The sequence below is a fragment of the Colletotrichum tamarilloi genome (genome assembly GCF_030869305.1).
Source record: "Colletotrichum tamarilloi strain Tom-12 chromosome Unknown Scaffold_1.1, whole genome shotgun sequence".
Lineage (NCBI taxonomy): Eukaryota > Fungi > Ascomycota > Sordariomycetes > Glomerellales > Glomerellaceae > Colletotrichum > Colletotrichum tamarilloi.
Genome location: NW_026849384.1, coordinates 1,023,715 through 1,051,660, shown reverse-complemented (window position 1 = coordinate 1,051,660; position 27,946 = coordinate 1,023,715). Strand labels below are relative to the sequence as shown.

At 51.3% G+C, this 27,946-nt stretch overlaps 11 protein-coding genes across 11 annotated transcripts; 1 reads left to right on the top strand and 10 right to left on the bottom strand.

The window, feature by feature from the left end:
• Positions 1-116: 116 nt before the first annotated feature.
• On the bottom strand, positions 117-2,054 carry CTAM01_00350 (NUDIX domain-containing protein; the record flags this gene model as incomplete). The annotated part of the gene is made up of 3 exons (XM_060516403.1): positions 117-862; positions 941-1,157; positions 1,623-2,054. 3 exons carry the CDS (start codon positions 2,052-2,054, stop codon positions 117-119), a joined length of 1,395 nt encoding a protein of 464 aa, XP_060389029.1.
• Positions 2,055-3,562: 1,508 nt separating this feature from the next.
• CTAM01_00349 (uncharacterized protein) lies at positions 3,563-5,146 on the bottom strand (the record flags this gene model as incomplete). The annotated part of the gene is made up of 1 exon (XM_060516402.1): positions 3,563-5,146. One exon carries the CDS (start codon positions 5,144-5,146, stop codon positions 3,563-3,565), a length of 1,584 nt encoding a protein of 527 aa, XP_060389028.1.
• A 3,104-nt stretch (positions 5,147-8,250) lies between these two features.
• On the top strand, positions 8,251-9,870 carry CTAM01_00348 (glycolipid 2-alpha-mannosyltransferase; the record flags this gene model as incomplete). Its single annotated transcript, XM_060516401.1, has 3 exons — positions 8,251-8,774; positions 8,843-9,281; positions 9,562-9,870. The coding sequence occupies 3 exons, from the start codon at positions 8,251-8,253 to the stop codon at positions 9,868-9,870; spliced, it is 1,272 nt and encodes a 423-aa protein (XP_060389027.1).
• Positions 9,871-10,091: 221 nt separating this feature from the next.
• CTAM01_00347 (EXS family protein) lies at positions 10,092-11,363 on the bottom strand (the record flags this gene model as incomplete). Its single annotated transcript, XM_060516400.1, has 2 exons — positions 10,092-11,221; positions 11,273-11,363. 2 exons carry the CDS (start codon positions 11,361-11,363, stop codon positions 10,092-10,094), a joined length of 1,221 nt encoding a protein of 406 aa, XP_060389026.1.
• An 822-nt stretch (positions 11,364-12,185) lies between these two features.
• On the bottom strand, positions 12,186-13,787 carry CTAM01_00346 (uncharacterized protein; the record flags this gene model as incomplete). Its single annotated transcript, XM_060516399.1, has 9 exons — positions 12,186-12,276; positions 12,346-12,765; positions 12,842-12,979; positions 13,057-13,094; positions 13,190-13,344; positions 13,400-13,441; positions 13,498-13,588; positions 13,654-13,680; positions 13,743-13,787. 9 exons carry the CDS (start codon positions 13,785-13,787, stop codon positions 12,186-12,188), a joined length of 1,047 nt encoding a protein of 348 aa, XP_060389025.1.
• Positions 13,788-14,789: 1,002 nt separating this feature from the next.
• Positions 14,790-16,363, bottom strand: CTAM01_00345 (uncharacterized protein; the record flags this gene model as incomplete). Its single annotated transcript, XM_060516398.1, has 9 exons — positions 14,790-14,817; positions 14,879-15,298; positions 15,377-15,514; positions 15,580-15,617; positions 15,738-15,892; positions 15,952-15,993; positions 16,050-16,140; positions 16,225-16,245; positions 16,322-16,363. 9 exons carry the CDS (start codon positions 16,361-16,363, stop codon positions 14,790-14,792), a joined length of 975 nt encoding a protein of 324 aa, XP_060389024.1.
• Positions 16,364-17,289: 926 nt separating this feature from the next.
• On the bottom strand, positions 17,290-17,537 carry CTAM01_00344 (methyltransferase domain-containing protein; the record flags this gene model as incomplete). The annotated part of the gene is made up of 2 exons (XM_060516397.1): positions 17,290-17,362; positions 17,428-17,537. The coding sequence occupies 2 exons, from the start codon at positions 17,535-17,537 to the stop codon at positions 17,290-17,292; spliced, it is 183 nt and encodes a 60-aa protein (XP_060389023.1).
• A 735-nt stretch (positions 17,538-18,272) lies between these two features.
• On the bottom strand, positions 18,273-19,976 carry CTAM01_00343 (uncharacterized protein; the record flags this gene model as incomplete). Its single annotated transcript, XM_060516396.1, has 8 exons — positions 18,273-18,507; positions 18,560-18,979; positions 19,053-19,190; positions 19,279-19,316; positions 19,389-19,543; positions 19,690-19,780; positions 19,845-19,874; positions 19,926-19,976. 8 exons carry the CDS (start codon positions 19,974-19,976, stop codon positions 18,273-18,275), a joined length of 1,158 nt encoding a protein of 385 aa, XP_060389022.1.
• Positions 19,977-20,662: 686 nt separating this feature from the next.
• Positions 20,663-22,159, bottom strand: CTAM01_00342 (UMTA; the record flags this gene model as incomplete). The annotated part of the gene is made up of 8 exons (XM_060516395.1): positions 20,663-20,723; positions 20,807-21,214; positions 21,314-21,451; positions 21,523-21,584; positions 21,618-21,772; positions 21,828-21,869; positions 21,929-22,046; positions 22,106-22,159. 8 exons carry the CDS (start codon positions 22,157-22,159, stop codon positions 20,663-20,665), a joined length of 1,038 nt encoding a protein of 345 aa, XP_060389021.1.
• Positions 22,160-22,948: 789 nt separating this feature from the next.
• CTAM01_00341 (UMTA) lies at positions 22,949-24,517 on the bottom strand (the record flags this gene model as incomplete). The annotated part of the gene is made up of 9 exons (XM_060516394.1): positions 22,949-23,042; positions 23,103-23,522; positions 23,586-23,723; positions 23,799-23,836; positions 23,917-24,071; positions 24,125-24,166; positions 24,220-24,310; positions 24,381-24,413; positions 24,470-24,517. 9 exons carry the CDS (start codon positions 24,515-24,517, stop codon positions 22,949-22,951), a joined length of 1,059 nt encoding a protein of 352 aa, XP_060389020.1.
• Positions 24,518-25,093: 576 nt separating this feature from the next.
• Positions 25,094-27,497, bottom strand: CTAM01_00340 (uncharacterized protein; the record flags this gene model as incomplete). The annotated part of the gene is made up of 9 exons (XM_060516393.1): positions 25,094-25,148; positions 25,214-25,633; positions 25,691-25,828; positions 25,884-26,127; positions 26,194-26,235; positions 26,292-26,412; positions 26,468-26,616; positions 27,293-27,343; positions 27,401-27,497. Coding segments are annotated over 9 exons (1,317 nt in total), but the record flags the coding sequence as incomplete, so codon positions are not given.
• Positions 27,498-27,946: the final 449 nt, after the last annotated feature.

Here is a 27,946-nt window from a genome sequence, read left to right as displayed (position 1 = left end):
GATTTCTACATATTGATAGCGGGCGATACATATAACTTACCCTCATGTCATAATTCTCTTTCCCGCCTCAACAACACAACAGCCGCGGATCATCAAATCTCAATGGCCTACGTACGTCACATCTTCGCAGGCTCCGCCTTCTCCCCCCTCCCATCCTCCGCAGTCGTACTCGTACTCGTCGTCGTCGTCGTCTCATCCCTCTTCCTCTTCTTCTCCACCAAGCTCCCCTCCCTCTCCGCCTGCAGAATAATCTCCTCGTCGCCAAAGTGCTCGTTACACTCAAACTCGGGATTTTTCCCGTACGCGACGCGCGCGCAGTCGACGAGCATATGCGCCGTCAGTCCCCACACTTTGAACCGCCCGCCGCCCTCCTTATCCTTCTCCTCCTCCAGCTTCTCGGCGAGGTTGCTCTGCGGGTGATCCACCTCCATCGCGTTCCCCGGCGTCGTGACGCGCTGGTCGTCGACGGGGACGTAGAAGTTGTGTACGCGCCAGGGGTGTTCTTTCCACTGGATCCAGCTGCCGTCGTACCAGTGGCCCGGCGGGAGGACCTTGGATGACGAGGGTGGGAGGTCGGCATCCTTGGACCGGAGGAAGTTCTGAAAGGGCGCGGAGAAGACGGCGGCGACTTCTTTGGCGTCCAGGCGCGGGATCATGCGCTCCTCGACGAGCGGGCTCGGGTCGTCTTCGTCCGGGTCCTCGTCGGCGTGGAGGAAGGCGACGCAGGGGCGGACGACGAGTTCCGTGCGGGCGAGGTTGTAGGGGAGGTAGCAGAGGGGTTCGATCTTGAAGGGTTTCGGGATGCGGGCGTCGTCCATGGGCAGGCCGATTTCCTCCCACGCTTCTCTTCTTGCGATTTCGTCTATTGCGGTGGTCAGCTATACAGCCCACACACTTGCTGACAGCGTGGGTGGTGGACCCCGTTGGGATCGCGACTTACACGGTGTTTCTTGCAGCGTATCCGCCTTGCCTCCCGGGAAGGCGGCGTGCCCGGAGAAGCTCCGCAGGCTGGCCGCGCGCATCGTGATGACGACGCGCAGGTCGCCTCTGCGGTCGGCGTAGAGTAGAATCAAAACGGCCGCTCGGCGGCTCACTGGGAGTCTGTCCCAGAGAGGGAATGCGGGCGGTACATATCGTCTCAGGCGGGCGATGGCCGCCTTGGAGCGCATTAGCATCCTATTTGCGCAGAGATACATGGCCGGCAGAGGTGTTTCATGTACTGAAACGATACAATACAACAAAAGGAAAGGAAAGACAGAACAGCGAAGATGAGCAAGAGACGGCGGCGAGGGAGCGGGCGCGAGAGGAAGGAGAGGAAGGGCCAAGAGGGCACCAAGTCATGAGTTCATGGGGTGATACAGCGCTTGATATGCGGCGACATGATGATGGGCAGCAAGATAGAGCAGGAGGGGGGTAACAGGGCGTGAGAATATAGCTTCACTTTGGGGAAGCATAATACATGAATGGTGATAGGCTGAGGAACACATGAAAAAGAGCGAGATCGGGCATGACTGCAACGCTGCATCTAGGTTGCATCTACCCCAACTCCAATCTACATGGACATCAAAGGGGGAGTTCATGGGGAAGCAGACGGAGCGAAGAGAATCAAGAAAGTGACTAACCGCAGATACTGAGTTGAGGGGAGCCATGGCTCCAGCATCCCAGTAGCTCGTAACCTCTTCGTGGTCGTCGAGGATGAGGATACCCTCTGGGTTGGGGTTACCGTTGTCGTTGGTGTTCTTGTTGTCGTTCGTCTGGCTAGTAGCAGCAGTAGTGGTGGCGGCCGGATCCTTGGCGGCAGCGGCAGCGGCGAGCGTGGTCTTGATCTCGTGGACCTCCTGATCCGTCGGTGGCGTGGCCTCGTCTAGCTGCTGCTGATGCTGCAGGGCTGGCGACGCCGTCGCGGTGGTGCTGGTGGTCGTTGTAGTAGTAGTAGTTGTTGTTGAAGAAGCAGTATTACTGGTGTTGGTTCCCGTGGTTGCTGCAGCGTCTTCGGAGAAGGACGGAGGAGAGATTGGGGCCGGCGAGGGGTCCGTCGCGGCCGCTTGGCTCATTTCTCGGTCTTATCTATCCGACGGGGGGTGGGGGAAGGAAGAAGAGGAGAGGAGGATGAGGGGGAGCAAGAGGTGCAGGTTTGCAACTCTATCTGCGCGCCTATGGATCGAATGGGATGAGGATGGAAGAGGGGAAGGTAAGGTAAAAAGAATCCCTAGGATGTTGTGAGGAGTATGTAAGCGTGTGCGTGTGATTGAGTGTGGACGGGAGCTCCGGTTAGAGGTCCGGACGAAGGATGACCGACACGAGGAAGCGAGGTCCAGGAAGAATGCGGCGTTCAAGCGTTCAGCGGTCGTGCGCGGGGAGTCAAGGGTAGAGGAGGAAGAGGAGGGGGGCGGCTGCGCGCGTTCTTGCCTAGAAGGTCACGGACGTGAGATGTGGTTGGAGGAGGATGGATGACGGAGTTGCTGTGTGCTTATCCAAGGCAATCTAAGGTAAGATCTTTCAGACTGTGTATGGAGTATGTATTGTGGCAGCAGTTGGAGAAAGGAGGAGGAAACCGAGGGCCCAGAACAGTCACCTTGTGCGAACGTGTGTCTTGGGGGAAAGTTGTTGGAAAAAGCGCCGAGCCGAATTGCGGGGGTGGGGTTAGTTAAGATATCCCGAAGAGCCAAGTAGCCGGGGCAGTATGGAAGTACGGAATGAGTCAACAGCAAGTAGCAACAGCAGTCAGATCAACCATACTTTTGAGATCTCATTATGAGATATCACTTCTGCCCTAAAGGCTTACTTATGGCCAACTCTTATTGGGTCGGCAAGCTAAGGCATCTTGTTTCCATGGGAAGCAAGTACCTAGTTACCATAAGGTAAAGCATGTCACCGGGTACCTTATGACTCCCAGGTACGTCGCCGCGGGTCTCTCACCTAAAGCTCGGCAGCCCGCGGCCCGGCGAACACGGAGGTCCCGCGGAGCTTGCCATAACCCGAACTTGTCATTGGCCCGGGTTGACGTCTTACATGGGAATGCGGGACCCTTTTCCGCTATTACTTATCGATTACTTTATTAGAGGTGGGGGAGCTGTTCACATCACACAGCTTCGGGCGCATTCAGACTTTGGCTTTGCATCCACCGGATTCGTCTGCATATTGCAGAAAGTAGAGATTATCTTCTTTCACTCCCTATAGATTGTTCTTGGTAGGAATGTCTATCTAAGGTAAAATATTCATCTGGACTTCTGCCAGGTTTCATGGATTGGCAGAGACGTAATACGTACACTGCCCAAACAACGACAAACGCTTCTTCGCTTTTCAGAAAGGACGATGGACAGGCAGGTAGACTAGTGAGTAGTCTAGGCACCCTCCTTCCATGACAAACAAACAACGCTAAACACACAAACGCCGAGACATGACACCATCCCAGGACTTCTGGCCTGAGCCAGCTGTTCCCTCCCTTGACGCGAACCAGATGGTTCGCATCTTAAGGTACCTTACCCAGCGTCCTAAGCAGCGCAGGCAGTCCGCACCCCGAAACGCCACGCCGGCGCCGTCCCATAATGCCCGGCTTGCACTACTCAAGTGTGCTACCCTCCGGTATCACCCGGATGCTCTGCCTTAGATTTTCTCTCCGCCGTTCATCCTTAGTCAGAACCATCGAGTTCGCTGTCCTCTTGAACTGAGCCGCCAAGCCCTGCATTGAACGCCGGCTACTCATCCTCTTCAGTCCGGGTCCAGCTTGTGTAGGTGAGTCGGGCACCGGCGTAGCTGTGGTACTGCGAGGCTCTGACGTCGGCGGCAGGTCGGTCGCTGTCGTGCCCTCCGAAACTACCCTCCTGTGCTCGCCGCTCCATCGGAATACGCGAGAAAGAGCGTCCGAGTACTTGACCCGTAGACGGTCGTCGTCCATCGAGTGTGCGTGCATATCCGGGTGAAGCGACCTCAATGACTGCTTTCCCATGGTAGAGCCCGTCCCAGGGCCCAGTGATGATGGTGACTGAGGGGTCGTGTTGATGCCCGTGGGTGGCCGCTTTCTACCAGACTGAAGCACCTTGGCCGCGAAACTCAGCCTATTCTTTGGTGGCCGAATAGAGCTCCGCCCGGACTCCATGCTGTCTCGGGAAGATCCCGCAGTCTTCTTCGCCGAGTTCGCAATCGATGTCGCCGTCGCGTGGTAGAGATCCTTGGCCCCCACGTAACTGACTTCCATATGGTTATTTCGCCGTGCGGGAAGCGTCTCGAAGTGGTGCATACCAGGCGATCTCAAGCATCCAATCTCAGAATCCCGACGTCGCGGGCTCGCTTCGTCAAAGTCTAATATCTCTACCCGAGGCGGCACCGGAGATGCAGGTATCCACGACGGGTGGTTCCTCCGTGAACTGGGACTGAAGTCCCATTCACTGCTATCAGGTTCCGAGTCGTCATCGTAGTCGTCGATCAAGCTCAAAGTTCGGGCTGGCTCCGAAGTTGATGCCGGTTTCTCCGAACTATGCTTCTCTGTGCTGTGAACACTGCTAGACTTGTCGGGTGTAGCTGGCATCAGCGTTTCCGAGACCAACGGTGAACGAGGTGGCCGGGGGGGCGTTGGAGTGAAGCCACTAAAATCAACATCCAGCCCAGTTATTTGCTTGATCTTTGCCGATGATCGATGAAGAGTACACGGGCTTGTAATTGGTGTAGAGAGACGCCGGACAGCCAATTTTCTGATTTCTGGTTCGGGTCGACGACTCTGAGGCGAGCAACTCCTATGTTCTGATCTTGGTGATACAGGCGATAAGGGAGTAGGGCTATGCTGAATCAAAATTGTGCTGATCTCATTCTCCAGTCTCTCGATTGTCTCGGGTCCCTCAGTAGGTTCCAATCTCGAAGGGGACGGTGATGGTGTCGTCCTGGCACGACTTCGCGACCTCGATGAATTTCTTGTAGTCGATTTTGTTTCGATGGATATAGCTGAAGTAACTGACATGGCCGACATGACAGAAAAGGCTGAAACTTGGCGATAAAATCCTGGGCGGAGAGGAGGTAGCGGCGGGAGAGGTTTCTTGTCGTAAGTGCCTCTCGGCTGCTGAGGAGGCAGCTCGCCTCCCGGCGGTATTGCAATCTCCAAACCAGGCGGAAGCTGGCTGGGAATGATTCGAGGCTCCATGATGGTGGACATCTCGAAAAAAGCGGCGGGTTTCGTCGATGTAGTGTGGTAAGAGGGAAAACGAAGCAGGAAAGTGTCGCCTAGGACGAAATCCGGGATTCTGGCGCAATATGTCCCATGCCACTGGTAGCCACCGGTTCAAATGACAAAGCTGATGACCGAGACACTTTGATCGGATGCGGCGAGACGATTTTCTAGAAGTGAACTCGAAGTTCTTTGTCGGGCTTGTTGACTGAATCGGGAATGGCTAGCTTCGAGGGAATGACTCTGTCGACAAAGGAGGCTTCTATGCAAAGTGCAGGCCAAGCAGTATCTATCAGCCTCTGTCAGGTAAGGCCGCTTCGGTTCCAGTCCAAAAAAATCCGCAGTCTCTAGAAACGTGCTCTTCCCCATGAAATGATTTGGGCGAGAGCCAGATTTTAAAAGAGTTTGTTCTCGAGGGGCCCGGATCACTGTATCTATATTTGAAGCAGACAAAGCCCCCAGGCGCCCGCCGTCCAGATCGGATATTGCCATGCTGGACGTTGTTTGCCAACAATATTGAGCCACCTTTACGCCATCCAATGAACTCAATCAGTGGCCACACCCATCCTGTTACCTGCTTAAATCAGTTTGCTTGTTTGTTCGTGTTGTCCCATCGTAAAGGATGTCGGGATGCATCAAGAACTCCCCCGGTCATGTCCTTGCAAGTCGTTGGATCACAGGGCTGACGCAGTGGTTATCCTGCTCCCTGTGCCACCCCTGGCTTCCCACCTGACGAACCACTTGCTCCATATTAGTAGACGCGGGACGGTAGGATCATGAGTTTAATCGACTTTGACAGGCGCAGAACAAGGGTTCCTCGGTGCGTAACGTTGGGGTGTTATTAGAGGATCCCACCATGGATGCTTGGCTGTTATTCCAAGGCTCGGGTAGTACTAGCTTCATCAACCGTCAAAAGACACTCAGTCATTATAACCGCGAGCCATTAAGATGGACAAAGAAGTTAAGAAAACTGTTGCGCCGCGTGCTGGGCGACAAACACGGTACTCTTCAATCCGAAGGAGCGCCTCCATATCAGAAACCGGCAAGCCGTGCTGTCTAGTGTGGAGGTAAATCGCATGGCTGTAAGTGGCATGCATCACAGCAGAAAGCTGAGCGCTCTTATCTTCTTCACCAGCAAATCTGCAGTAGCATTGTGCCGTAGAATCGAGTTTCCAAATGTGCGTTGACGACGTTGGTGAATAGGCAAGTTGCGCCCGCAGGCCTTCTTCAAACCTCTGACCCGACACCATGGCTCGAGCTAGGTGATCTCAATCGGCGGCATGGGTAGAGGAATCTCGGCCTCCCCCGCCGACCTCGCCGGACTTTGCAATCAAATGAAGATGGGTCTGCCAAGATAACCCCGTGGGGCTTCCTTAGTGATGAGCCGCTTCTCCCGGGACGAGGGCGATCTTGGAGATCTTCCGCTGGCCTTCTGAGACACGGGGATTGAATAATCGTATCCCGGCTAGCACCATGAGTATGACTGAACCCTCCTCGACACTCCGTACACGCTGATATAACTTAGGGATTGGAAAACCCTCCAGATCTTGGCCGTTGAAACATGGAAGAACCGTTTGAGGGGTTGGATCTTGAATGCATCCGGGACAAGAAACTGCACATGGCCTGACAAAACTTCTGATTTGGTAGGTGTTTCCGCGTCATGGAACCGCAAACGGAACGAGATATTGCGAACCCCTCGTTCAGCAGACCATGGGTGGGCCGCTGCTGCTCTGTATGACGTTATCTTTGGAATCCATCTCTGGTGCCGGTCTGGACCCCGTAGACCGAAGAGAGATAGACTTTTCTATGTTTGGAAGCTTTTCAACGAGTTTATTCCATTTCCGACGTTAAAACATGATTGTCTTGTGTCTGGCCTCGAGAGTCTTCATCACATGAGTAAACTCGTCTGCGGGCTGTCGCCAACCAGTCCGTAAGTCTCTGTCAAACTCTGCGACGAGACAGCGCAAGCGCCCTCCCACGCTCCGAGAGTAAATCTTTCACGAAAAAGGTCTTTGAGGCTCGGGGCGAGATCACTTGGCGGGTGCCTTGAAGAAGTGGCGCATCGATTCTTCCTGACTGGACGTGCTTCGTGACGGGCCGTGGCCCGGTAACTTTTCTTCGACGACGCATTAGATGGCAAGACAAGCAGCGGGGCGTGCTCCGTAGCTCCCAATTAAGAATCAGTCTTGGTCAATGAAGTGTTGAAAATGAGCATAATTCGTCCCAATTGTGCAAAGACGAAGTTGGATGGGCATTTCCCAAGTGCTCAAGCCTAACCCACATCGGTCCATCCCTAGCTAGTCGGTCGGAGCTCCCCAAAGCGGGCTTTGTGAGAGACCTAGACGAGAAGGTCTTCCTGAGCCAGAGAAAATTTGTACGGTATACCCAGATGGGGCCAGAGACGGTGGATTGTCGGAAGTCGGACTTTGATGCCTGGACTGACATTGCAAGTCACCTGCCGTCCCGCTCTGGTCAGAAGGATGGCAAAAGGATCGGAACAAAATGCTGCTAGAACGACCTCCTTTTCGATCCCATCATAAGCCTTTGATCCTTATGCAAGTTCGTGCGAAGGGCTGACATTCCGCCGCTAAGTCAAGCACTGGCCCGTCCCGGCAAGTGGGAGCCAATGCCGTCCCATCTTGTGTCTCGATGGCGTGCAGACCATCGCAGAGCTAGTCAAGGGGTTGTCCCCCAAGCTGCTCTCCCTTCACAGCACCATCAGTCTAGAAGGCGCCGGCCCAAAATCGAGCCCAGGACCTGATTTTACGTGTCTCTGGCGTACGTCAGCTCTATCAGTCGGCTTCTTTAGATCCAGCTCGAACAAGGAATAATTAGCACGTGTATGTGTTGTTGGAGGTCAATGCTGTAGGAGGTAGCAAGTTGTAGCCTGGCATTCCGTGTTGCACGGCGGTTTCGTCAATAGCGTAGTCGTATGTCTTATTCCTTCAGCCCAGCTACTCAAACTACTCGCTGGGAGTAAAAACTACTGAGCTCCATCTCAAAACATTCTTTCTGCATTCCTCTTACATTTGTCTGTCTTTCTCGTGGTGCGTTTGTGAAAATAGGCTCATGTAGCCGTGCCCCCCATTGCGATGATCCGCCGATATGTGAGCCCACGGCGACGGCCGTCGCGTTTCCGACTCCCCAGCTGGCTTTGGCTGCTTCTCGCGTTCGGTGTGATGGAGTCTGTACTTCATTGCAGAACCTTCAATGCGCCACGGCCAACCATCGAGCAAGATCAGCCATTCTACACGTCTTGTCGCGAACCAGATGTGACAGGCAAACGTGAGAATGGAGTTTTGGTGATGTTGGCGAAGAACTCGGAGCTTAAGGAAGCCAACCATACGGTTGCCTCGCTTGAGAAGCACTTCAACCGATGGTTCCACTACCCAATCGTCTTCCTCAACAACGAGCCATTCGACGACCGTTTTATCGAGGTGTTGAACAGTACAGCGAGCGGAGGGGCGACATTTGAAGTGATTCCGCAGGAAGACTGGACATATCCCGCGTGGGTCAACCAAACAGCCGCGAAGAGCAGTATCGTTGAGCAAGGGGCGCGGGGCACTATGCATGCAGGCCAGGAAGGTTACCACCATATGTGTCGTTTCTATTCAGGGTCAGTGACAATTCCCCAACGTCCAGCTTAAGCTTCTTGGGGGCACGTACTGACTTTAAAACCTGCAGGAGTTTCTACCAGCTCGAAGCTCTGCGAAAGTACAAATGGTACTGGAGACTGGAACCCGATGTCGATTTCCTCTGCTCGATTACCTACGATCCGTTCGTGGAGATGGCTCGGCGGAAGAAGGTATACGGCTTTACAATCTCCTTATGGGAAGAATGGGACACGGTGCCGTCACTCTTTCGACACACGGCCGAGTTCAAGGAGGCGTTCGATCTGGCGTCTTCGGCATTGTGGAAGGCCATGATGGAACCGTCATGGCTTCCGTATCCACTGCGGCCGCTGATGAGCCTGCTGCCGCACCGCGATCAATCTGGCGACGCCTGGAGCGGCTGCCACTATTGGAGCAACTTCGAGATAGCAGATCTCGACTTCTTCCGCGGAAAACAGTATCAGGCTTTCTTCAAGGCGCTCGATGATACGGGAGGTTTCTATTTTGAAAGGGTAAGTGGATTTCCAACGGTATTTTCAGTCAGTATTGTGTGGTGGGCAAAGAATCGGACTTGGAAAAGAAGGCTCGAAGATGAAGAAGTTGAGGGATGTCGTTGGAGAATTGGAATGACAAGGAAGCCAAGCTTCTGCCTTCCTTCTCCACCGTGAGCTTTGATGCTCCTTCTTCCAAGACTTGCCGAGTCGCATCGCGTCCAACCACGTTCTCTCCCCTGTGCCCGAACCCTTGGCAGCCTGAAGTCGATCACTAACCAGGATTTTGCGTCGCATTTAGTGGGGTGACGCCGCTGTACACTCACTGGCCGTCGGCATGCTTCTCGACGCGGACAAAGTGCATCATTTTGAGGATTTCGGATACAGGCACGACGAACTGTTTCAATGCCCGGCTAATGCGCCAGACGGGCAATTGCCTGGGTCTCAGACGCTTGGGAATGCGTCGTCATACTCAACACCAATTGATGGAGGAATCGGATGTCGATGTGAGTGCGACGGCAAGGTAAGGAGGAACCATAACGGGTACTGCCTAAATAAGTTGAAGGAGCCGAACACTGCGCAGCGACCTTGGTTTTCTTGGACATTGTGACGTGAGTTGGAGTGGTTGGATAGACGCGCACTGGAGGAGACACACAGAAGTATACCCATGTTTTGTTAGAATACAGAGAAGAAGGATTCGTTGATACAGAAATCTAAGCCCAGGTCAAGATCTTATTCAGATCCGCTTCCGTCTAGACCAATAACTCCAGGCACCTATAGTCACACACGTACATTACAAGGTCTATCTCATCAAGGAAGCTGGCGTAGCTCCTAATCTTCATCAGAGTCATACTTGCCTTGGTAGTCCCCAAGCAAGATGTCGTCCACCGCAAGTCCCGACGTGTTGTTCCGCAGCCACTCTGTTTCAATCCGGAAGAAAATCCATACCCATCGTCTGAATACCTCGAGTGACTGCAATAAGAAGATGGAACTCTCGAAGTCGGTAAACTTGTCCAAGTGTGCGTTCAACTTGAGCGACCAGGTACACCGCAGCATCAAGTCCATCCCGATCACACCATAGTAGATGACAGGCTGCTGGAAAACAAGCCGCCGGCGAAGCCCGAACGGGTGCTCCGGATTGTTGCGCTCGCGCGCCGACGAGAATAGTGTCAGGTCCCAATCCTTGGCAACATCCCAATACCACGAGTAAAGGGAGTTGACCAGCACTGCCACCAGCCATGCTCTGTTCAATCCAGGCGCTGGCTGATCAGCCGGAACGCTCCGCTGCAGTGCGCTGAAGATGATAACGGGGAAAGCCGTGGCGTATTTGGTGGCGTTGGCCAGATGCTGTCCGCCCCAACCGACTGACTCCTTGTAAGGCGCTCTTCGGACTCGGAAGTACTCGATGATGCACTGCCTGAATCGTATCGCGAACGGCACTGCCATAATGAGCGGCACTATCACTGTTCCGCCACAATTTCGGTCCGGTCGCGCAGTTGAAGACCCTGATGGCGTGAAGAACATGCAAAGCACCACGTAAAGGTCTCCCAGGATCTTGGAATAGCTCGTCAATACATCGGCGAGCAGAATATCTCCGAATTTGCCGTCCTTTGCTTCTGCTATTCCTCCGATGCTTACGCGTCGCAGCGTAGCGAGAAATCGCGATCGCCCGCCCTGCGAAAAATTGCGGATTGGGACGAAGAAGAGGGCCGCGAGGGCGACCAGGTAGGTCATCGGCAACCAGTCATATTCGATTACGAGCGCGGGGGTTCGACGGGAAAAGATCCAGAAAGTTGAAATCGAAAGCAGGAAGACCGTCGAAAGCACGGTCGCAAGACGGTAAGTCGATAGGTGATGCGCCGGTTGTGTCGGAGAGGATCGCGAGGGATATCGAATCAGGGAGGGCACATCGATCTTGACTTTGTGCAGGTAGTGGAGGTTGACACCCCAGCCCCAGACAGCTATTCCATAGTCAGCGTTTTAGTTCAATTCCGTACGCAGTCGCGACCTACCGAGAACAATAATGAACCCTATGCGATAGGGTAGGGGAAAGGTCAAGCTGAACGAGTCGAGCTGCGACTCAACCTTCGGATCACCGTCCATGGCTATTGGTAGAGGGGGAAAGAGGCATCGAGTAGGGGAAAAGAGAGGCGGACTCTACAGAGCCAGAATTGATTGCAAAAGAGTGACAAGAAAACAAAGAAGGTTCACAATGATTAATGTCTGGGTCGCTCAAGACGAGTATTCCAAGGCCTCGAGGTCGACTTTGGAGTAGAGGATAGTTTGTCCCGTGCAGTTCAGGAGGTAAAATGTCCTGAAAGCCTTATCGTTATCAATCTCGTGGCCTGTGCACAAGGGGACCAGTGAAGGGATCTTACGTACTACAGCTGGGGCTCCAATGACGTCTGGGTAATTTTTAGGTAACAATGTCGAGATGCAATCAAATTTCAAAGTAACACAAACTAGTTTAAGCCGTCTTGCTACCCTACGACACATTAGCACATGAAATTGTATATTCGTGGTGAATGTACTGTTTTTCTCTCTAAAATCAGCGGTCAAAGCTGAGAGAGAATCGATCTCGACTACCTAATACAACACGTCCAACCCACCTCACGGGGAGAGCGTCTCGGAACAGCTGTGTTGAAAAGACCCATTATTGCTATTACACAGACATGGAACTTTGCTTTTCACCCTACTTTCGGACTCTACATGAAGTGCAGTAAGTCTGAGAAACGAGACCCCTTACACAAGTCCCAGGGAACATCCTCACAATCCGCCCTTTCTTTATCTCAGCTTGTTTCAATACGTGCTCGACAAAAAGACGGTTCTATTTCTGAGGTCGTCTCAGGCGTCGATGAGAGAGACTTCATCAGCTTCGCTTCTGAACTGAAGCATATATAGCAACACTTCACTCTGAAGGGTGAACTATGCTTCCGTGGAGGTCGCTGCTTCAGCTGAAACTTGTGCTGGAGGCGCGGTGTCCTCCTTTTCCGGTCTGCGTCCAGTGAGGAAGTATCTAGGAGGTGCTGTCAGCAATATTTCGGAACAAAACGGAACCCTGAGAAAGTAAGAGAAGCACACTTACATCGGCCAGTAGCCATGGACGTTTCGATCCTTGATGTCTTTCCGCACTCCCATGAGGAAGACGTTCACCTCGTCGCGGGACCAGTCGTGACCTCGGGTCAATGCAGCCATGGAGAAACCCTCGAGACCCGAAAGCAAATTTTCGCAGTTCCAGATGCCAATTTCCTTCCACTTAGGGTCCTTTGGCCAAGGATTGATCGGCCACTTGGTCCTAGTCATCTGAACATCGACGAAGCCAGCTTCAACCATGAGTCCTTTCAGCGAAGGAATGTCGGGAAAGGGGCGTCCCAGCTTTTCTGAGCCCTCCTTGAGCAAGTCAGCCCATTTTTGAAGAGCAGAATCGGGTCTGAGGGTTCCATCGTCGGAGGTTGGGTACAGGTCGATCTCCTGCACTTCAATCCATCCGCCTGGTTCGAGATTGCTTTAAGTGCTTCATGTTAGTTTATCTACATGCCGATTTGGTCTTCGAATACGATGATCCGGGATGGTATGCTTACTTGTAGCAGTTCTTCAGATACTTCTTCCAGTCTCTGATGCCTTGAGTAATAACTCTGCTGTGGATGTATTCAAATGGCCGTGAGTACGTCCAGGGGTCTTCAGCATCGTTGACCTCGAACTTGACGTTGGGCGGAACGCTGCGATGGAAGGTCAGCCCGTCTTTGCGCGACTAACTTGTGATGATCCTGGCTGTTGAGGTGGTGTAGAGACTTACTAAGTAGGCATTGTAGGGGAGAGATCGATAGCGAGGACCTATGAAATGCCTTATTCAGTTTTCACTCTGGTTCAGAAGACAGAGCACCGATAGCAAATTTGAAAACTGAGCTAGAATGAAGGAGAAGACTTACCTCGGACTCAGGGTGCTCATCTCCGAAATCGAGGGCCCAAATTCCACTGCCCGTGCCTATGTCGAGCACTCTGCCGACCTTGGAACCCTCTTGGCATGGCGGAGCAATACCGAGCTGATTATCGGTCACCAGAAGCCACATAGAATGGACCAGGTCTAGCTATATGGTTAATAGAAGAACAAGGATGAAGATCTCACGGCCCATCATTACCCAGTCTTTCTAGCTCCCTATCATCGTTGGGAAAGAGGTAAGCTGTTTTGATGTTAGAGGTGCTGTACGATGAATTATACGATGGAATTTCAAGTTACCTCCATCCTTGTACTGGTGGTACGTTCTGCCGTTCTCGATTCTGTACTCGAGGATCGACTCGCGAAGGCTGGTGCTTGAAGAAGCAAAGCTCTATGCATGAGACATAAGCAAGGTACGATGACCCAAGGACAGCTCCCTCCCAACACAAGACATACACTTCCGTCTGCCGACTGAGCGTCACTCTAATCTCGATATTTTGATCAGTCGTCCGATGCAATATAATGTTTTGCAGGTACCATCTTACCTCCTGATCCGCCACTATCTCAACGGGCTGGTTGTCTTGCGACATGTTCACAGTCACAAATTGTCTTTGACGATTCGGGAATCCTTGCTACAGGTGAAGGACTGCGCCGTACCGACGGAAGTAGAGGATGGGAAAGGGACAACAAAGCCAAGAGTGGCTCGGGGCGGTAGCTGTTTTTGTGGTTGACCGCGGCACTACCAACTGAACCCACCCCTCTTCTTGGCTGTGCAGACAACGAACCAACAACCATGGGCGCCTCCACTCACAATCACTGCCATTGTAACTGTGGGTACGAGAAAGGTATGGTAGATTGTGACTGAGAGGGGAATGCAACAGGGGGTATGGTAAGTCGCCTAGACTGTAACGGTATAGCGAGGATAAGTCATTCTTATGGCTGCTAACGTTACCTCTCAGGTGGGCAACGAAAGTGCTTGTCTATTTTGATGCAATAAGTCATCGAATTGCGGTGCCAATGTGAGGTTTTGAGAACAGCCGTCCCTGATAAAACAAAGGCAATAAACTTGAGTGATTCAAACATTGGTTTCGTGGACAATTTTGGGCTATCCACGGGACGGACCGTTCCCCGCCACTAACTTTAGGAACATCTCACTAGTCCATTTGGCACTGTAGGTGGGCGTCACATCGCTCAACTCGACATGATATCATTGAAGCCAATTTATTTCCTCTACGTACAAAGCTCTATCTCCAGCGTTTTCATTAATTCCTAGCTTGCGCAGCTTGCTTTATCGTTCGACATATAGGAAAACACAACGCAAAAGTCCCGACTTGGAAATTCAACTTGGGCGGATGAGAATGGGCTGGCGGCAATCTTGGTTGGAAACGAATCTTACATCCACCCAGCTCTCAGGGCTTTTGATGGCCCTGTCCGCCTTCAGGTCACTTGAAATGGAAAACCTCATCTGATTCCCAAAAATCCACATCCGTTCTTACTCTCAGCCACACGCCTGTTCCTCGTGTACATCGATTAGGATGAAGCCTGAGCCGGAGGCTGAGGAATCGCAAAGGCCCCAGAGTGAAAGGGCCTTGCTATGGCTTGCGTCCGACGATGCAATATCTATGATATATCAGCACAACAGTTTCCTCAGGCCGCATTCCTCACTATTGGGGGAACCTACGCTGGCCACCATGCATGGATGCTCCTATCCTTGATATTGCCCCGTACCTCGACGAGTAGTTCCTCAACTTCGTCGGGCGTCCAATCCAGTGCACGCGTCAAAGCCGCCATAGTGAAACCCTCGAGGCCGTCGGAGACGTTCTCTCCGTGCCAGGTACCAATTTCTTTATATTTGGGCTCTTTCGGCCAGGTATTGGTAGGCCATTTGCACAGACTCAATGACACGTCCACGAAGCCAACCTCCATGAGGAGGTCCTTCAACGGCGGTATACTGACGTAGGGGCGACCGAATTTCTCTGATGCCTCGAGGAGGAGACTGCACCACCTAATCAAGGGATGCTCTGGCTTGAGAGTTCCATCGTCTGATCGCGGAAAGAGATCAAACTCCTGTAGCTCGATCCATCCCCCTGATTCAAGATGACTGCATTTTTCCGGGTTAGTATGCAAATTTCCAGTGAGAAACCAGAAAGGATGGAGACGAAGAGAGGGAGACACTTACTCGAAACAACGGCGCAGATACAGCCTCCAGTCGCCAATACTGGAGGTCATTACTCGGCTGTGAATGTAGGAAAAGGGCCGCGACCAAGTCCATTCTTCCTCAGCATCGTCGACTTCAAACTTGACATTCGGGGGCACACTGTGACCATGTGACTTGTCAGGATGTGTATCTCGAAAATCATGCCTTCACCAGAGCCAACTCACTATATGGGGAGGGTGGGCGATAGGTCAATACCATACACCTATAAACAGACTCAGTCAAACTTTGCTCATTGAAAGAACCTAGGATACATCAATAGCTTTTTCGCCTCGTATGATAGCGGAATAGCTCCTGATATGATGAAGCTAACTGGTGGTCTTACCTCAGACTCAGGGTGCTCATCGCCAAAGTCGAGGACCCAGATGCCGGACCCAGTCCCGACATCAAGCACTCGACCAACTTGTGCGCCCTCCATACAGGGTGGAGCCATGCCAAGTCTGTCGTCCAAAGCAAGAAGCCATAAGTGGTGCTGTAGATCTAATGAAAGTGTGAGCAAAACAGCTCACAAAGAGATGGGATCATATGGAAGAATCTACCAAGTCTATCTAGTTCTTTGTCGTCATTTGGTAGGTTGTATTCTGTAGGCGGGTGTGAGAGAGTCTTTGAAACAGGCGCTGAAGCATGGAAAACATACTGCCATCTTTGTATCGATGGTACGTCCTACCATTCTCAATACGATATTCAAGAAGTGACTTGCGAAGACTGATAGTCGATGGAACAATGCTCTATAGAATGAGGGAATGGACGGTTAGTCATTGGTTGCCCTCCAGTTCAGTGTAATACCCCCTGTGACGCAGGCTTGAGCTTACATGCATATCTGCTATACCTTCCTGTTCCCGCATCAATTAGTCCACATCACATCTGACAAGAGATATGTCGTCGAATCGAAAACAATTTTTCCCTTACATCGTCCACATCAAGATCGGTAACATTATTGTCATGAGCCATGGCGACCGTGGATACTGATTCTTCTGATACCGCTGTAGTTCTCTCTCCGAATCTTGAATTCAAGTATTATTAACATGTTATGCTAAGAATATTGGAAAGATTAACAGCAGCGGGGGTGGAACGCGGGTCTTGCAACCCTTTTGTGTGAAGTCCAATCCCGACCATGCCAATTTGTACTTGGCGGACCCCTCTTGGTCGCCAGTGATTCCAACGAGCAAACATGCATATGCGCGTTACTCCTGCGGCGCAGACATCTGTGGAGCTGCAAAACACGCAGCCGCGTTGGAAGGTCACCAGGTGACGAGATCGAGCTTTGGACATGGGGGAGAACAATATCTTTTACTGAGTGGATAGCAATGCCTGTCACTCCAACTGTCCAGGTCCCAGTCCACTCATCCTTGCTCTCGAAGGCTCTTGGGCGGCTTTTGGGCGAATTCCGGCACTAACATGCCGTTATCTACTCCGTATCAAGTTAGGCGTACCACATACGCCAAGCAGTTTCCATGTTGCATACTGAACGCATCAGGGTTGGGCTTCTAGAGAATGCCATCTCGAGAAAGATTACCCGATACAGCCCTTAAGAGACCGTCCAAGGTCACTGCCTCTGCCGAGAATTTTCGTTGGGGCATGCTTAAAATGTGACCAAATTCCACTGCATTAAGTTTTCTCCTCTGAAGTTTCTCGAATGTACAGATCTGCAGGGTTGATGGTGTCGTCGTTCGGAAGCGTAATACTGACGGACTGCAAGTTCCCCAACCCATGCGACGCTCTCGAGCCGCGCTAGGAAGGACTGACACTAAGAACCATTAGACTGAGGTTAAATGCAACCTTCGTACAACCACACAATCGAATTTCACATCTCGGAAGCCTCGAGGTTTATATTTGACTTCTCGACTTCCTGACTGAATTACATGGCATATTTGGGCTCATAAGGCCCAAGGTTTCTGATACATCGTCCTCGTGCCCCCCTTCTCCGGTTTGCGCCCGATGATGCAGTAACTGATGAAAGTGTTAATACGTGAATCCGCTCGACATCTTGAATTGCAATTGGCCAGAAAACTTACGTTCGGGTGTATCCATGAATCATCCTGTTCTTGACTTCGTTTCGTACTTCCATGAGGAAGACGGTTACCTCCTCAAAGCTCCAGTCAAGAGCGCGCGACAAAGCGGCCATAGTGAATCTCGTAATGCAGTCTTCCAATCTGCTTGTACTTCTCATCCTTGGGCCAATCGTTGAGAGGTCATTTGTACGTTGTGATAGAAACGTCGACAAAGCCCGCATTTGTCGTTGTATGCGCACTGATGGCGTAGCTCCTGCGCCGTAGACAGCTGTGGATCTGAAGAACACGCGACAGAGTTGGAGGTCACCAGATCTAAGAGGGATAGAGTGTCTTTCAGTCAATGGATGTTGACGTTTGTCCACTTCTGACCTCAGTCACTCCCATCATTCTGTCATCTCTGGCAAGCCCCAAGAAGAACATTCCCTTTTCATTTCATAGGAGTTCAACATTACCGCATTTGTCAAGATGAGCGCTCAAATGTAACAGAGCCTGGCGTCCACCAAACTATTTCGAGAAGAACAGCAGTCAGCCTGAATTTGCAGCGTAAACTATATTGAATGAGGAGGTGTGCGTACACAAGGTCATCATGACGAAGCACATAGTTCAAGTATCTTTTATCTGTCCCCCATTCTCTTTCGAGCATGAGTTTTCATCGGAGCATGGTTAAATCCATGACCACAACCGATCATCTCAAGTGCATGTCTGTACTTTTGCTGAGAGATTCGGGATTGTGCCTTGTTCCCATTGTCTTTTGAATACAATGCCCCAACCAAACCTGCATTAAACGAACTAGAGCTGCTAGATCCCGTCTCAACCTAGCTCGACAACCATTCTTTCACATCACCTCGTCAAGTCGAAGTCGGGGCTGGGGCCTGGGCCCGGGTAGAGGTAGACACTCCAGGCGAAGCAGGAGTCTCAGTGGAAGCAGGAGCCTCAGTAGGAGCAGGAGCCTCAGTAGGAGCAGGAGCCTCAGTGGGAGCAGAAGTTTCGATGGGAGCCGGAGTTTCGGTAGCCTCAGGGGAGGCCGGAGCCGGAGGAGCCGGTGTGACCTCCTTTCCTGGCCTGCGTCCAATGATGGAGTAGCTAAATCGAGAGTCAGAATGAACCTGATGGCATAGAAATCAATGTGACCTACGTTGGAAGGTAACCGTGAATTTGCCGGTTGTTGACATCCTTTCGCACATCAATGAGGAACACGTTAACCTCTTCAGCAGTCCACTCGAAGGCTCTGGTAAACGCTGCCATGGTGAAACCCTCAATGCCAGCTAGACCATTTTCTAGCTGGAGTCTGCCAAGTTGCTTATACTTGGGGTCTTTGGCCCAGTCGTTGAGTGGCCATTTGAATGCAGTGATAGCAACGTCAACGAATCCTGCAGCCTTCACCTTCTCTGGAAGGCCTTCGGGATCAATGTAAGGACGTCCAAGCTTGATCGTTGCCTCTTGCAGCAGCTTGCTCCATTTGGAAATCGCGTGGTCTGGGGTCAGCGTCCCGTCATCAGAGTCGCAGTATACAGCAATCTCCTGCAATTCGACCCAACCACCAGGCACGAGGTTGCTTTATTGACACATGAATCAGCTTATGCGGTAAATATATGCAGATAGCAACGTAGAAGGATGAATAGACTTACTCGTAGCATCTGCGAAGATACAAATCCCAGTCACTGATGCTGCCTGTCATAACACGGCTATGGATGTAATCGAAAGGCCTCGAATATGTCCATTCCTCTTCGACGTCATCAACCTCAAATCTGACATTTGGTGGTACGCTGAAAGAAATCTATTTTAGCCGATTTTTTGCACAAAGTCCTGAGTTCTACGAGCGACGCCTAAGATGGGGATGAAGGAGACGCATACTAGTCAGGGAGGGTTGGAGAGAGGTCAATACCAAGGACCTAATGGGAAAAGAAAGGTCAGTCAAGTATGTTCGACAACAACTGTTTTCAAGGTTACGGGAATCTTGGTACCTCAGCATCGGGGTGGTCATCTGCGTAGTTGATTGCCCAGATGCCACTGCCGGTGCCGACGTCGAGGACTCGTCCAGCTTCAGCATCCAACTGCCCGGGCGGGGCCATTCCTGATGCGAAGTCCATTGAGATGGCCCAAAGCTCATCCTGCATGTCTATGGCAAATATTAGTGAAGGTCTGTATAGTACATGAGCAAGTGGATTCTACCTAGCCTTTCCATTTCCCTTTCATCGTTGGGAATCGTGTATTCTCAGTCGAAGTTAGTGAGCGGTTTTCAACAGTTGACAACAGAGAACATACTGCCATCCTTATATCGGTGGTATGTTCTACCGTTCTCGACGCGGTAGTCCAAAATTGAGGCACGAAGACTAGTGCTTGATGAAGCGATGCTCTGAGACAAGGATGTAAGCAAGAACAACGATGCGATGAAGAATGAGATTAGAGCCCGAACTTACGCTTCCAATATCTGACTGGGCATCGTCATGCTAAACACATTTAGAAAACCATCATAGTTTAAGATGTTGTGATAGGATTACCTGGTCGTCTGCGACGATCTCAACGTTGGTGGTGTTGTTCTGCTGGGCCATCTTGCGTAATGGGAGTTCCCGACCTTGCTGTTCGCTGTTTGAATACAGATGCAACCAAAAAACTACGCCAAATCGCAGGAATGTAATAGCAATGAGGAACCCTAGGACAGGGTTATGAGGGGAACTGCAAAGGGGCCACCATTGTTTTTGTGACAGAAACAGGCCATCTCAGTTCGTCACCCCTCTTCTGAGCTGGGGTTTGGCGAAGGAACCAACGAGCAAACATGCATATGCATCTCGACGGTGCAGTTTCCCCATTGCAGACAATTGCGGGGCAGAGGAAACTACGGTCGAATGAAGAGACAAAGATACGACATGGGCATGTGAAGACGACTTCCAACAGCATCCTGCGATCTGACCACTTGCCACTTCAGTCAGTCAACCCCTGCAACCGCAAAATCTGGATTATCCACTGTCGGAAGCCGTCCCGTGTCCGCGGTGCGTCAAACCCTCATCCATGTTCACGAGATTTCGATGGCTCGGTCACTATGTCCAGTCTCAGTAAGAAAGGAGCTTGGCCAAGTGCGGAATTCTCATCGGACAATGGTGTTGATATCAGAAATTTAGTATCGATATGCATTGTTGGGGCGCCCACCCCGCCCAGTCGACTCAGTTCTACCCGCTCGTCGTCGACGGTCGTCCTAGGTACCTTGATCTCCTTCAATTCTTGGCCATACCAATATGTTCTAAGCTTGAGGTGCAGCAGGGGCATCCTTCTTCAAAGGCTTTCTGCCAACAATAGTGTAGCTGTATTGAAATATTATTAGCGAAAGAAGTGATGTCTAGCCTTACAGCCATGGCAGCGCTTCAGAACTTACATCGGCATGTACGAGTGTACTTTAGGGTTTCTCATATCCTTCCGGACGTCAATGAGGAATATCTGAACTTCTTCTTTAGTCCAGTCGTGTGCGCGCGTCAGAGGGGCCAGAGCCAGAGCCTCTGCAGCGTCCACAAAATTGTGATAATTCCACTGCCCAATCGTCTTATGATAAGGGTCTTTGGGCCAGGGGTTAGAGGGCCATATGAACTTGTCGAGAACGACGTCTTCAAAGCCGACCTCGGTCAAGATATCTTTCAATTCGGGGCAGGGAACGAAGGCACGCCCGAACTTTGCGGCGGCTTCCCGAACCAATCTGCCGAACTCAGCGAGAGGTGCCTTGGGTGCCAGAGTTTCATCATCAGAAGTGAAAACGAAATCGTTTTCCTGAATCTCGAAGTAGCCACCAGGAACAAGATTGCTATGATTGAAGAGAACGTCAGTCGACTGGCTTTTGATGCCCTCCGATTTGGAGGGCCCCGAGGGTTGAATGCTGTGACATTGATCATGTCAGACTCACTCGTAGGCCTTAGTGACCAGCTTTTTCCAATCGGCAATCGAACCATTCAAGAAGCGGATGTGAATGTAATCAAAAGGCCTCGAGTAGAGCCAGTCCTCTTCAACATCGTCGACCTCAAAGTGGACGTTCGGCGGGACGCTAACATCTCCAACATCAGCAAGAGGCTTGACTTTAGGTTTGATGCGGTCTCCAGAGGAGGGACAACTTACTCTCTTGGCTGAATTGGCGAGAGATCAACGCCTAACACCTGCTCCCCGACTTGATCAGGCAACTTTGTCAAACATAGATCATCAGCAAAACTCACCTCTGTTTCGGGGTGTTGATCACCATAGTCTATGGCCCATAGACCAGTTCCTGTGCCAAGATCCAGAATGCGCCCAACATTGGCCCCCTCCTCCGCGGGCGGCGCAAATCCCATCTTGCCATGGAAGGTGAGATTACAGATCTCGCTCTGCATGTCTGTCCTCAGTGTTAGCTTAAGAGTATGTGAAAACAGGCCCCCAAGGCGCCTTACCGAGTCTCTCATTCTCTTGGTCGTCGTTGGGAAAGGCATATTCTAAAATAGCTTATCAGAATCACCCTCGGATGAACAAGAGTCGGAGAAGTCTCTCTCACTGCCGTCCTTGTACTTATGATACGACCTGCCATTCTCTATCCGATACTCGAGGATTGAGCTTTTCACACTTGTGGTTTCTGAGCGAAGACTTTCGAGATCCACCTCGCTGTCAGAGATCTGAAGTGATGGTTAGCTATAAGGCTGAGTGTGCCCCGTCGCTTCCCGATGATGCTTACTTCGTCATCAGCGACGAGGAATTCCTCGGGATGCTCCTCGGGTGCAGCAGCCATGGTAGCAATATGTCGTACTCGGACGCGTTGCTGAGTGGGTTCAGATGTAAGCCAAGACCCTGGGATAACTTCTTGCTGAAGAACTGTTAAGCGACAAGACTTTCAGGATTAAACGAGGGAGACGACGACTCGAAGTTTTTGAAGGTGGGCAGATGAATCGACCCCTCTTTGTCGACCCAACCGCGGCCTGTCACCCGGCCACCATTCACAACAGCGAGGTGCAGGGCGCATGATGCAGGCGAGCGGCGACGTTGCCTGTTTGCAGACCGAAAAAACTGGAGATGCGGCAGGGGATAGGAGAAGGCATCCCCCGCCGCGGGAGGCGGGCTTAACACCCGCCAGGCTAGTGTCTGTTTCTTAGCCGCACCAAACGACTAGAGGGTTCTCAAAACAGACAACAAACACACGTTTGCTCTGAAATGTAGCGATAGATCTCATCCTCTTGTCGGCCATCCTAGGTCAATATTCAACAGCGATAAGTCAATATGATTTCCTACCACTCAGTATCAACAAGCTTAGAGTCAATAGGCAATGGGGCACCCAGCATGACTGGGGGGAAATCGACTGAGTTTATTAAACAACTATTCGAAGGCTCCAAATCAGTGTTGTCGGTGCCACACTTTCTGATAGGCCAGTCACAACTACCGTTGTATCATATAAGACATCTTCGAAGTTCAGAGCCATGTCATGTCATCTTCCCAGAGAGGCCGATATCTGAGCTGAAATCTGGCAATCCGTCTTGATTAAGCGATCAACCAGCATGATAAGGCCTTGTGAAGGCCTTGTGAATCACTGTGATGAAGTTGAGACCTCAGCTGGAGTGGTCTCAGTAGCCGCCGGCTTAGTCGCCGCCTCCGATGGCTTCCTACCAACAAGCGTGTAGCTACAACGTTGTCAGAAAGAATTTCAGCACGGATGAGCACGAAAATACATTTGGACTTACATGGGAAAGTAGGAGTGAACCTTCGGGTCCCGAAGGTCTTTCCGCACCTCGGCGGCGAACACCAGGACCTCCTCCTTGGTCCAGCCGTGCACCCGAGTCAACGGCGCCAAGGAGACAGTCTCAACTGCGCCACCAAAGTTGTGGTAATTCCACTCCCCGATCTTCTTGTACTTGGGGTCCTTGGCCCAAGGATTCGTAGGCCACTTGAAGACGGTCAGCTCCACGTCTTCGAACCCGACCTCTGCGAGGACGTCCTTCAGATCAGGAACATGGACCAGGGGCACACCCATCTCCACGTAAGCTTCGCGGATCAGGGCGCCGAATCTAGACAATGCCTTCTCGGGGGGCAGTGTTCCATCGTCGGCGGCTGGGGACATGTCTGACTCCTGGATCTCGTACCATCCGCCAGGTGTGAGGTGGCTTTATGTTTGGAAACGCTGTCAGATATCCTTCGTGGAGTTGTACTTTAGTGATAAGACTTACTCGTAGGCCTTCTTGATCATCTTCTTCCAGTCGCTGATGCCTCCCGTGATGATTCGACTGTGAATGTAGTCGAATGGCTGTGAATAAAGCCACTCCTCCTCGATATCATCAATTTCGAATCTCACGTTAGGCGGAACGCTGTGAGAGATGAATGATCAGTCTTCCGGGTGTCTTCTCATGGCTTGATCAGTCTTTCATGAGGGAACGACATACTCTGACGGCTGGACAGGAGAAAGGTCCATGCCCAGAACCTAAAGGACAGGTGATTGTTAGCCACTTCTCGATCATGGTGTCTAAGGAGTGAGCGGCGTCACAAGGATTGAAGACTAACTTCGGCTTCAGGATGCAGATCCGCAAAATCGATTGCCCACAAACCAGTACCCGTGCCGAGATCGAGAACACGACCAACTTTCGCGCCAGGCTCACATGGAGGGGTTATGCCGAGCTTTCCATCCCATGTGAGATAAAAGATCTCATGCTGCATATCTGATATGCCCTGTCAGTGGGATAAATCACTAGCCGGTGATAGTCTGCCTTACCGAGTCTATCGAGCTCTGTCTCATCATTGGGAACGAGGTATTCTATCGAGCTGGTCAACCGCTGGATGCAGTGGGAGAGCGCCTGTTTTACCTACTGCCATCCTTGTACTTATGATAAGTTCGACCATTTTCTTGGCGCCACTCGAGCATAGATGCCTTGATGCTCGTCGTCTCTGATTGAATACTCTGTCAAAAGAGCAGCATGAGTAAGAAGATCTGAGTAGTGAGAATACCGAGAGATTGGTGTTGTCCTTACCTCGAGATCAGCCTCGCTGTCGGTCACGTCAACCTAAACTTTGCATTAGTTGTCATATACTTAGTTTCCAAAGTTACAATTACACATACATGGTCTTCAGCAACAAGCTGGACCTCGTTATTCACGATGGAAGCCATGCTCGCAGGTGCTCGTTCGCGCTATGAACAAAATGTCCAACTTCAACGTTTCTCTTCGAACAATGATATGGGTAACGTAAGACCGGGAATCTTAACGAGAAGCAAAAGGCATTCGGACAGCGGGGGAGGCACAGGCTTGACTATTTGTTGCGACCAAAACATTCGATTGTAACCCCCTCTTTCCGGCCCATGTTTCTGAGCAGGGCCAACAGAACGAAATGTGCATTGCATAATGCAAGCACAGCGGCCAAGCTGTCTCCATTTAGAAGGGAATTGTGGGACGGAGAGGGGACCGTCGTTCGTTGCTTGGTATCGAGGCGCCCAAACCCATGGTAGAGCTGTTGGATGCAACGCCCGACCTTCTGAATCTGTCCGGAGCCGAGGCGAAGGTCCGAGTCACCCCGGCTTCAGCCACAGGATTGATTCGGTTTATGTTTTTGAAGAACGGGCAAAGATTGGGGGCTATTTTTTTGGTCTTGAGAGAAGAGATTAAGATTCCGAATAGAAAAAGAGGTTGTCGTTCCCGCTTCTTGACCACGCTCTGCACTAAGGTGACATAGTTCTCAGAATATCTGTTCAGTTCTCTAAGCACTCTTCCTTCGAGTCTGGCTTCCGTCCAACAACAAAATACCTTAGTTGCGCAAGTCAGCATGCAAAGCGTGTTCGACTGGTAACCATAGAACAGAGATGGCTTACATTGGGACATAAGTATGGTAGTTCTTGTTAGCCAGGTCCTTCCGGACTTCAGCCAAAAAGACATTCACCTCCTCCCTAGTCCACTTGTGGGCGCGCGTCAGAGGCGCAATAGAGATAGCCTCGAGACCGGCGTTGCTATTCTCAAAGCCCCATGCGCCCAGTTCCTTGAACGAAGGATCTTTGGGCCAGGTATTGATGGGCCACTTGTACCGGCTCAGCGTCACGTCCTTGAAGCCCACATCGACCATCAGTGTTTTCAAGGAAGACACCGAGACGTACTCTCGCCCAAAGATGGCCGCGGCCTCCTTGAGGAGGTTGCCGTACTTGGCCAAGGGGCAGTCGGCAGGAAATGTGCCGTCATCGGACTGGAACTCCATCTCTGGCTCCTGCAACTCTAGATAACCGCCAGGTTGGATGTGACTTACACTCATTAGAGACAGCTATTGAGCAAAGGTCGGGAGTAAACGTCGCGCTTACTTGAAACATTTAGTGAGATAAGCCTTCCAGTCTGCGATGCTTGACGACATGAAGCGACTGTGAATGTAGTCGAACTGGGTGGTGTACGTCCACTCCTCGTCAATGTCGTCGATTTCGAACTTGACATTCGTAGCTACGCTGGGAGACCCGGCCTCTTAGTCCTCTCTCCCGATAGCTTCACGAATTCAGAAACCTACATGTCTGGCTGCGTAGCAGATAAATCAACGCCGAGAACCTGTTCACAGTCAACACGCATTCAAATTTCGTCACTTTTGAGCTTGCCTCGGCTTCGGGATGATCGTCGCCAAACTGAATAGCCCAGATTCCCGTGCCCGTACCAACATCCAATACTCTGTCAACCTTGACACCAGGCTGGCATGGAGGTGCTAGTCCGAGCCGACCACCGAGGGTTATGAGGCATATGTGATGTTGCATATCTAGCAGTGTCAGACAAGTAAGCCACATGCGTGAGATATCTCAAGGACTCTGTAGAGGTGACATACCCATTCTATCATTCTCTTGCTCATCGTTGGGAATCACATATTCTTGTTACCGATAGAGTCAGCACGGCTTTACAAGAGACATGGAGCGTGTTGCTCACTTCCGTCTTTGTAGCGATGGTACGTTCGCCCATTTTCGAATCGATAGTCCAAGATTGAGCCATTGAGGCTGGTGCTCGAGGAAGCAATGCTTTCAATATCTGCTCGATTTTCTTCCAGAGCCTACGACTGCTATAAGCTCGAGAGAATGGCACCCGTCACATGGTCACAAACATACCTGTTCATCCGCAATAATTTGGATCTCGTGATCGACTTCAGCCATGATTACAAGTGTTGGTTGGGCGAGAATGACGTGCTGTAGTTTATGGACGATGGGCAAGAGTCGACAATTTGAGCAGAGGCATGGGAACCGAGGAAGAGAGGAATCTGGTCAATTTTGTGGAAAAGCAACATGCCATCGCTAACAACCCCTCAATCAGACTCGAATCAAACCAACGAGAGAAATGCGCACACAACGCATGCCACCGGCGAAGTTGACCCTTGGCAGCATTCTGGGTGGACCCGAAAGAGCTGCCGCCGAATGGAAAGTGAAGTCCTCAAGGCAGGGGTATCAAAAGCGATGTCCTTGTTCTGCATGGTCCTCACACTTGCTTCCGCGGTGACTGACTCGATATGTGACTGACTGTCCATCCCTTTCCCTGAATGCGACCGGCACAGCCAACATGAACCTCGACCTCTTCTTTAGTTTCTGCGAACAAGATGACAGCACACAGGTTACTAGTCGTAAGGTACAATACGTGTCGAGGACAGATCAACACCAAGAACCTGAGGCGGACCAAATGTCAGTATACGTCCAAAGAAACACTGTACGTCGATAGACGGAACTGACTTCGGCCTCCGGATGGTCATCGCCAAATTCGATAGCCCAGATACCAGTTCCCGTACCGAGATGAAGGACTCTTCCAACCTCAGCGCCTGCTTGGCAAGGGGGCGCAAGACCGAGTCTGCCTACTAGCGTCATGAGGCAGATGTGGTGCTGTAGATCTATCGGAACGCGATTAGATTCTAAATCCTAGGACAACAGTAATGTGACAACTCTCACCTAGTCTATCCATTTCCCTCTCGTCGTTGGGGATATTGTACTCTTGCATTTCTATCAGATTCCCGCACAAATAAAGAATTAGAACTCCAGGTCAGATTGTGAACTCACTCCCATCTTTATACCGATGATAGGTTCGACCATTCTCGAAGCGGTAGTCTAGAATCGAATCGGAAACGCTTGTGCCAGACGAGGCAATACTCTCAGAGGTAGTTAGCACATGCCAAACCACTCACAAAGGAGAATCTAAATGGTTTACTTCGACTTCTGCCTGGCCATTGTCTAAAATCTAATTACACAATACTTGTCAGTCCACTATCACCAGGAGGTGCACACGAAGTTTTGAAGGACGCAGTACCCCAATCTCCGCCATGTTTCTTCAAGCATCGGAGACTGGAGAGTTGGGTTTGGAGTCACTTCTGCTCGTTGCAAACCAGCCTTATTCGATAAAAGTCGCCCGAAGAACGAGGAATAGGCCACATTATGTGTCCAGGCACCGGGGCACGGGGACTCGATTTCTCCCCTCACCTTGGTGAACACGAACCAATATAACAAGACATGCAAGCCAACGGCGAAGTTGTCTCCTTTCACGAGAGTCCACGACGCCTCTACGTGGAGCCGATGAAACCGCAACTTCTTCATCAACCCCGGACTGGG